Here is a 9,697-nt window from a genome sequence, read left to right on the forward strand (position 1 = left end):
CATCACATTGTCAAACTTCAGGCATTTGCCTGCTGATGGATAATGCAGTGCAGAGCAATGGCCTCTTCCACAGCCTCTTCTTCCAATTTTCTTTGAACAAGTGCCACAACTCCATTTCTCCTCCCTGTCATTGATGGCACTCCGTCGGTTATTATTCCAGCAAAACTCTTCCATAGTAAGTCGGCATCTACAATGGCATCACACAGCTGGCGGAATATCTCCTGAGCAGTGGTCTGGCCATGCATTGGAATCACTGTGAGCAACTCCTCCATCACTGCAAAACTGTCAACACCACAAACATATATTGTAAGCTGCGCAGTGTCAGTGATGTCTGTGCTCTCATCAAGAGCGACTGAGTATGCATGGAAATGTTTAGCTTTCTCATACAGTTGATTGTAAATGTTACCTGACAGGTCAGCAATGCACTCTGCCACTGTGTTGTCTGAGAGGCTGATGTTGCTAAACTGACCCTTCTTTTCCAGACAGACTATACTTGCAGCCTGTAACATGCACTTTTTGATGAACTGTCATGTTTAAATGGCTTTCTGCCTTAGCAATCATCTCACTCACTACGTAGCTGGCTTCGACTGCCGCATCACTCTCTTTGCTTGCTTTCTTGAAAAAATCTTGTTGCCTCAGTAGGCATGTTTTAAGTTTGGCGACACGGTCCTCTCTCTCATCTCCCTGGTAGTTTGCATACTCCTCAGCATGTCTGGTTGAGTAATGATGTCTGAGGTTGTACTCCTTGTGCACCGCAACTTTCTCTGTGCATATAAGACACATCGGGATGCCCCTGTGCTCAACAAAAAAATATTCAGTCTCCCATTTCTCCTGAAATTGTCTGTGCTCATCGCCAACCTTTCTCTTCACGGCAGGTTTTGAGAAAGACATGACTGGGACTGGGTGGCCAAAAAAACGTATTTGCACTTGGTGACAGGGTATATTTTCCCTGCACTCTGTGACACTCCCGAATCACATTTCAAGTGACTAACGTTGTTAATTTGCGTTGCTGTCACAATCCTGAGCTATGGTAACCCACAGGTGACAAAAAATATAAAACGCGCGCACTATCACTAAACTTTGATATCAAGTGGGGGCCACAAAGTATCGTCCCGTGGGCTGCGAGCTTGAGACCCCTGCCCTAGAGCCTGTGGTTTTCGGTGGCAGGAACATGGGTCCTGTTTCCTACATAAAGCAGTAACACAAGCAAATTATACAAATGAATGTTTTTCCCAGTACTATTGATACAGTACTAATGTTCAGGACACTATTGCATCACGTTCAGTGTTACATACTTGACACACATAACGTTATAAGGTAGCGGTGACTTGTATATGAAACTAAAGAAATTTTGCTTTGACAGTTGAACAGCAGGGTTTACAGCAGGGAGACAACATTTCTAGACAAATATTTACTTCATTTATCTGAACTTGCAGCTTTAACTGAAAAATAGCAATGAATTGTTTTTTTTTTTTTAATTGAAAAGCCACAATTGCTAACAAATTGTTTAAATTGTGTCTAACTTTTCCCCTCATAACAAGCTTAGATATAACATGTCATAGTGTGCCTTGAACATTTACAGGGTGTCTTCAGAATAATTCCAACATGGTTCAGAATGTGAGGAGGTGGTAGGGAGCGAGTGGTGGCAGTTTCTTCTATATGATGATATCATTGTGTTTTCAAATAGCATTATCTGTTATATATTTCCTTTTACCTGTAACAATCACCTGTAATGTCACGTCTTGGCTCTACTGAAATGAAATGGTGAATGAAGCCTGAAATATGTTCATTCAAACTTTTCACTTATCTAGATTTTATTCACTGTTGATACACTATGTCTGTATTTAAGATATACAGATCCTTATGTTTCCAAGGCTCTTCCCCTGAATGTATGGTATTAATGGTATATAATGCATAACTAATAACTAATCTAATGCTTTGTTGCCTTTATGTAACTGTTTATTGTAAGACTAAGTGTTCTTTGTTGTGCTGCGCGGACTGGCAGCAAGTTACAGCAGCTGTGTCCTCGTTGTGTTCTTTTCCGTGTTTTTATGAAGTCCTGTTCTTATGTGTCTGTTCTTATGGTGTTATGTTGGTTGTTCTCTATTGCTGCTGTAACACAGAAATTTCCCCGCTGTGGGATCAATAAAGTACCTACCTAACACATGCAGCACACATTTGTACACATGTACAGCACATAGAAATACACATGGAAGACTGAATTTTTATACCAAACACTTACCTGAAAAATTGGAAGACCAGTGCAGAGGAATATATTTGCTGTAAAATCTCTCCAAGGTGTCTTTGCTGCTGTGTCAGTCACATATAGACACGATCTTTTTTTTGAAGAGTTGTCCTTCTCCAAACTCTAAACCAATAAACTGATTTGTTATCTGTCATCAGGTCGTATGCCAACCACAGTGCTTGGAAAGGTATACTCTCCTGACCCTGATGACTGGGACAACAAGACGTATGTCTTTGAAGGACACATGCCAAGGTAAATAATGTGACTCCTCTTGAACCATTCAAACCATTTAGCTATATGACACAGGAAAAAGAAAGCTGCACAATGCAAAATTAGTACATGAAAATACAAGCTTTTTATTGGCCTAAAACATGGACCATTTTCACATATGGGTAAAATAAATCTGTCATAGTTGTTCAGTTTCAATTCTCAGCATTACACTTATTTACACACCTATCTGAAATGAATGTAGCCCCACAAGAATTACTGACATTGTGAAGGAGATGGTGCTCAGTCTGTCGTCATGCTGAGAGGTGTTCTTTCAACTGTATGACCCTTATAAAGGTTGCTGTTCTCGCTATAATATACTATAGAGAAATGTATTTGAAACACCTGTCAGTCACCTGACAAAACAATCTGAGCAAAAATTGACTCCTTCATAAAAGAATGATTTATTGCACTACTGCTGTATTAGACTGAATTTGTTTTAGCTAGGTGTACTTAAGTACAGTGAGAGAAGGCAATACAATACTCTTGTTTTATTTGGGATGAGAAGCCACCAGAACCATCTCAGATGAGTTGTGTTGGCCAAACATTTTTGAGGGCATCGAATATCTGTCTTTGTTGCATAAAGAATGATCAACACTCTGTTAAAAATACAGATGCGCACATTGCTTTCATGCGCTAAGCCATGTTACATTTCCTAGCTAATCATGCATCACACTGCTGCTGTGATTAATTTAGTCATTTAAATGATGCAAAGCAGCAACATCCCTGAGTGAGCTATCTCTCAGGAAGGCCAGATGTTTTTTCTGTTTATCACTTCTGGGGACCCCCTACATGGCTACTAATAAAGTCGCTTTACAGAATTCATTTTGTTGCACCTAGTCACTGACTTTTTAACTGGCTCCCATGTGCTTTTTAAAAAAATATTTGTCAGTAACCTATCAGAACATATAGTAGTTTATTCCATTTTTTGTATTAATTCCATTAACTGCATTCTGGTGCTGTATTGAAGCTGCCTCCCTGATGTATTCATTATGCTGCTCTCTTCTCATGAAGTCGGCCTGATAATTCTGTATTGTGTTCTTCATTCTTTTATGTCCATTGCCCCACCATTTTATCCAGTTTTCCTCATCAGGCCAATAACTAAGTTCTTCACTCCCTCCCCTCTGTTCTTTGTATTTTCTAATGTGCTAATGTGTTTTTCCACAGTTAGAAAATATGATGTGCCTACTCACATAGAAAATGCTCTCCTTAATATTTCTCTATCTCTCACACACACACACACACACACGTCCCAAAAATCACATTCAGCACTCCACACCACCTTAGTCTTTATCTTCCACACTGAGCTGAACGCAAATGACAAACACTTCTCCCTGTTCTCTCAGAGTAAGCTCAGCCTGTATAGAGAAGTGGGTGTAATACAAGGTATTAACATTTCACGACAGCTCTCATCTGTCAGCTCCGCTCGGCGCGACCTGCCTCTCTTCCGCCTTTCTCTCCTCTGCGCTCTCGATCCTGCGGGATCTGCACCTCAGCTGTGTTGCATTCGGTAATTCGTGACTCGTTTGTCGGTGCGCACAGCTGGGGTGCATCCCGATGATTACCTTCCTTATACCTCTGGACAGACGTTCCGTCGTCGCCGGAGCATTAACTACTGTAACATGCATACCCCGTAACAGCCCTATATTTGTGGTATATGTATTGTACGTCATTTTGTTTTCCATGCTGACAGTTCCTGTGCTGTGGATCTCATTTTGTACGTCCGCTATATGTTTTGTGTTATACATCTCTAGACGTCCACACTGACAGTTCCTGTGCTGTGGATCTCTTTATGTTTTTTCCATTTGGTTAGCTAGACGTTATTTTTGATATCCACACTGACAGTTCCTGTGCTGTGGATTTCCTTTTTTCATTTGCTAATGGTTTCATTTGTCCTGGTCTCCTCCACCATCTCTGCCCTACTTTGCTGATTTATGTACATGGACTATGATACGTTGTTTTTTTTTTTTTTACTTTGCATTTTCCGCATTAAACCATCTTTTTTACTAGCACCTGGGTCAGCAATCTTGAATCTTACCTTAGTTCTCCCTCGCCCTCCTAGTGAGGGGGACAAACCATAACATCATCTCTTGGTTTTTCAAACCTAAGTCAAGTTCAGACCACAGTCTAATCACTGCTGTGAATGCATTTCACAAAACGAAGCCTATTATACCTTCTTTCTGGTCAGCTTAATATGGTTTCATTCCTTTGCATTATATGAGCTATAGTACAATAGCTGTTGTTCACAATGTGTGTGCACTTTAGCTATTTGGTTTTTGGGGTTTTAGGGGTTGTCTTGCTGTAGAATCTACTATGATGATTTAGCAAATGAATGCATCTTGTGGAATAGTTTCACAGCAAATGTCCAACTCTGACTGGAGTAGAAGTGACAACTAATGCAAGTAACTGACATACAGTAAATTCCAATACAGGCAGGCTTCAGTATATTGGCAATTACCAAATGGGAAAGTATTGATAGATTTACTAGAAGAGTAAATTGTTATTCAGTAATGTGAAACCAAGAGTTAAGTGCTAGACATACTGTAAGGTGTAATCTAAACACCACAGCATGTAGCTGTAAAATGTGTTAATGTGGTCCTTTCTCTACCAGTGGTTTAATAGATGATTTGCCACGGTTCTGCCTTGGATTTCCTCTCTAATTAAACTTGAATGAGCTCATTTAGTGTACAAGGGGGGCTTGGAGACAAGGACCTAGTAAAATTTGCTTTCTTACATTTCTTTGTGCCTTCCCTTGCATCCCTCTCCCTCAGGCATTGCCTGTGCTCAATTTCTATTATTGTTCCAGAGAGCAATTGATTTACAGCAGAAAATAAAAACAAACAGAATATAACAATGCATCAAACTTTTTTTGTTGTTTTGGTGGCAGTGGTGGGGGCAAGCCTGAGCTCACACATGAGCTTGGATACCATTTTAAATATATATAATTTATTTATAGGTTGTTTCTCTATGATAGCTTCCTCTGTGCTGCTAACAATTGCAATAATCCTACAGTAGCTACAGTATTCCTTAATGTGTTATGCAGGAAGTGCCTGAAGTGCACTGTTGTACTTTTGATCAGGAAGAAGACTCAGACACTTAGAATAAACTTATTTTAAAAAAAACTGGTAATTAACACATTGTATATAGTGTACACATGAATGAATGTCACTTTTGGCTTGGTCGCCACAGCAAATTGTCACACTGACAATTCACGCGTTGAAATTTGGCACATGTTTTACACCGGATGCCCTTCCTGACACAACCCTGACTCAAACCTGAGCCGTAGCGGCGAGAGCACTGTGCCCTAACCACTGGTCTATCATGGAACCCCATGTAAATAGGGGCCTCCTTTTTATTGTTTTTTCTTTTTTTTTCCTTTTTATAGCAAGTGGTTTCTGGTGAATTTCAACCCTAATATAAGACATGATAGAAAGAACTGTATATGAGAATAAACTAACATTTCAAATAACAGTTCATTTGATTAATTTAGTCAAATAAACTCAAGTTCTGGAATGATAATTAATGATTTAAACTTGGAACTGAGAGTCATATCCTATAAGCTAATGAAAAAAGTTTAATTAATATTACATATGTTTTATAGTGCAAAGAATAAAGTATACACATATGAAAGTTGCATTTGCCAATGGAAAAAAACAAGTTAATGAAACTTTGAAATGAATCAAAGATGAAGATTAAGTAGATGCCAAAAAGGTTACAATGCATTTCTATAAGGTTGTCAGTTTTCATTGAGTTATAATATAAAAACAGTTTTCAGTGGTTTACATGCTGATGCTTTGTGCACAATAAGTGTGTGATGACCAGCATGCAGTATAAGTTTGGAAGCAGATATGACCAGCAGCCCTAGTGTTGCCAGACAGAAACACTGATCCAGTATTATCTCAGATTTCCACAGTATTTGAGGAGGACAACTACAGAATTGTGAGTTTCTGACATATTGTGGTTATGACAAAAACTCGGCTTAAGTTATGGCTAGGACTGGATAATGCAAATGCTAATTGCAGGTTGATAACATGGCAGTCTCCAGTCTCCTGCCTGAAAGTCTAACTTGCTACTGTTCTTGTCAGTGTTGTGCATGAACATGCTAAAAGCGTGCTGAACGGGCTGAAATGAAGAGATCAGTGTGCAACTGGTGCTGAACGCAATTGGTAAAGGCTTCATTCACTCAATTTTCTCAATACTGCTAATATTCGTTGAGCCAAAGAGAGAAATTGTTAGATCCGCTCGGACACAGAGGTGAGCGATTCACAAAATGACGGACCCAGGTGGCTGACTTCAGTGCAAGCAGTGCTCAGTTTATTTACAGTGATATCAACAAGGAAGTGAATAACCAGGTAGAAGTGGGAGCGGGTGTCGAGCCGCAGAAGGTGAATAACAGTCAGTGGTGAAATGATGAGGGAAAGACCGGGCGGCGGATGCTGGGACTCACTCCTGGGCTGGTCGTGGTGGAAGGTTGCTGAGGAGACAGAGTTTGTACATGCAGTTAATGGGAGACTGTGCATCGACCTGCGTGGTGGAGATGGTGCGGGGTTGAGGAGGTCCGTGGTCCGGAGGAGCGACAGAGGGGAGGATAATGAGACTATGGCGAAAAAGAAAAACATGAGTACAATATAAAGCTAATGACAACGAGAAACAAACGGGCCTGATGATACTAGAAAGAACTGACAGGGGAGTGAACGTAGAGCAGGGAATAAATAGGGAGAACTAATCAGGTGCAGCTGGTGGTAAACAGGGGATTGATTGATTGATTGATTGATTGATTTATTCTTTCAAACATGCAGAACAGAACAGAACAGAACAACAATGAACAATGACAATAACACACATGATTACACATATCCCACCAATGCTAATTCAAAATCAGTTTGCTTACACCTATTACATGTTTGAATGGAGTAGGAAGAAGTCAAACTTATCCAGTCCTACCCCATGACATCATATTATACAAAATTTCATGCATCATTGGTTGCAAGCAGTATCTCTGCTTAGATAAAACAGTGTTTCCTTAATGCCTTCTCGAATAAATCTTATTCTTGCATATATCTTGTATAACACATACATTTATATTTATATTTAAACTCCTTAATTCTGGTACTATTTTTCATGTCCACAGTTAAGTTATTCCATAGTTTGACCCCACTTATAGAAATACAAAATCTTTTTTTGGTTGTTCGTATAGCATGAACTTTTAAATTTAAATGTCCCCTTAAGTTATATCCCCCTTCCCTTTCACCAAATAACTTTTGGATTCCACCAGGTAATAAATTGTTCCTGGCCTTATACATAAACACAGCAGTCTTATATCCCACTAAATCAAAAAATTTTAACAATTTGGACTGTATGAAAACTACATTTGTATGATCCCTATACCCCATCTTGTGCACAACTCTTATCGCTCTCTTCTGTAATATGTACAATGGTTGAAGTGAACTCCTGTATGTATTTCCCCAGTTTTCAACGCCATACTCCAAATATGGCAAAATCAATGAACAATACAAAATCCGCAATGCTTTGACGTCCAGCATATGTCTAACCCTTGCCAATATCGATATATTTTTAGCCATTTTATTGCGAACATGTCTAATATGTGATTTCCAGGATAATCTGTCATCAACCATTACCCCCAGAAATTTAATTTCATATACTCGTTCAATGTTGGCACCCCCAATTCTCAATTGAAGTTCATTATGTGGTCTACGGTTCCCAAATACCATATATTTAGTTTTCTCCAAATTCAAAGATAGTAAATTATTATCACACCATTTCTTTATCTTCCCAAATTCCTCTGAAACCCTTACAGAGAGTTGCTGTAAGTTTTCATCTGATGCCCAAATGGTAGTATCATCAGCAAACAAAACCATTTTAACAGTTTCAGAAACCTTACATATATCATTGATGTATAATATAAATAGTTTAGGTCCCAACACAGAACCCTGAGGCACTCCACACACAATGTTCAGCTCACTTGATTGATATTCACCCAACCTCACAAATTGACGCCTCTGTGTCAAATAACTTCTGATCCATTTCCCAACCATTCCTCTGATCCCATATTTATCCAACTTATCCATTAATAGTTCATGATTAACTGTATCAAAAGCTTTTTTTAGGTCAATAAAAATCCCCATCGTATATTTTTTCTCATCCATAGCACTTGTAATGTCCTCCATCAGGTCAGTAATGGCCAAGGATGTTGATCTTTTCGACCTAAAACCATATTGACAATCAGATAAGATATTATGTTTATCAATAAATGTGTCTAGTCTGTTATTAAAGAGTTTTTCCAGAATTTTTGAAAATTGTGACAACAGAGAAATCGGTCTATAGTTTGTGAGGTTGTGTTTATCACCAGATTTATACAGTGGAATAACCTTTGCTATTTTCATATTATTGGGGAACTGCCCAAGTCGAAACGACATATTAAAAATATGGGTTAATGGTTTACATATCCCCTCAATTACCCACTTGACAGTTGTCATTGTGATACCATCACTATCACTAGATGTTTTGTTACCACATTTATTCACTATCTCTATAATTTCCTCTTCAGCTATGGGCTTCAAAAACATTGAACTCATGTTCCTTTCGATTGTATTATTATTTATAATGACGGATGTATCATCTGTACAAATGCCTCCTGCTAAACTAGGACCAACGTTCACAAAGAACCTGTTAAACTTTTCAACTACATCCTCCAATTTATTAACCTGTGTATCATTATCCATAAAATATTGTGGGTAGTTACACCTTCTAGAACTGTTTCTGATCAATTTATTTAATATATTCCAAGTACCTCTAATGTTATTTTTATTATCCTCTAATATTTTAGAGTAATATAGTTTCTTACATCTCCTCAAAATCTCAGTTAATTTGTTCTTATATGTCTTATATTTTTCTTCCGCCTTCTTTGATCGGTCCTTAATGAACTGTTTATATAACACATTCTTCTTTTTGCATGCATTCTGTAATCCCTTGCTCATCCACGGTCTCTCACTGTAATTCTTTTTATTTTTATACCGCATACGAGGACAGTTCCTGTCATATACAGTCTTAAATATGTTTAAAAATTTCTCATATGCTTTATCTAAGTCATCCTCTCTGTAAACTGGTTCCCAGTTTTGCCCCATAAAATCCTCCTTAAGCCTCCTTAAAGCATGTTCATTCATC

At 38.5% G+C, this 9,697-nt stretch overlaps 1 protein-coding gene across 1 annotated transcript in view; it reads left to right on the forward strand.

Annotated features, from left to right (window-relative positions):
* The window catches only part of LOC109963402 (neural-cadherin), a 439,917-nt gene that overhangs the window by 253,983 nt on the left and 176,237 nt on the right, over positions 1 to 9,697 (forward strand). Inside the window, exon 23 of the mRNA XM_020605911.1 lies at positions 2,404 to 2,497. Coding sequence (XP_020461567.1) covers positions 2,404 to 2,497 — 94 coding nt within the window. The remainder of the gene's footprint in view (positions 1 to 2,403; positions 2,498 to 9,697) is intronic.

This window comes from Monopterus albus, unplaced genomic scaffold (genome assembly GCF_001952655.1).
Source record: "Monopterus albus unplaced genomic scaffold, M_albus_1.0 scaffold73.1, whole genome shotgun sequence".
Classification (NCBI taxonomy): domain Eukaryota; kingdom Metazoa; phylum Chordata; class Actinopteri; order Synbranchiformes; family Synbranchidae; genus Monopterus; species Monopterus albus.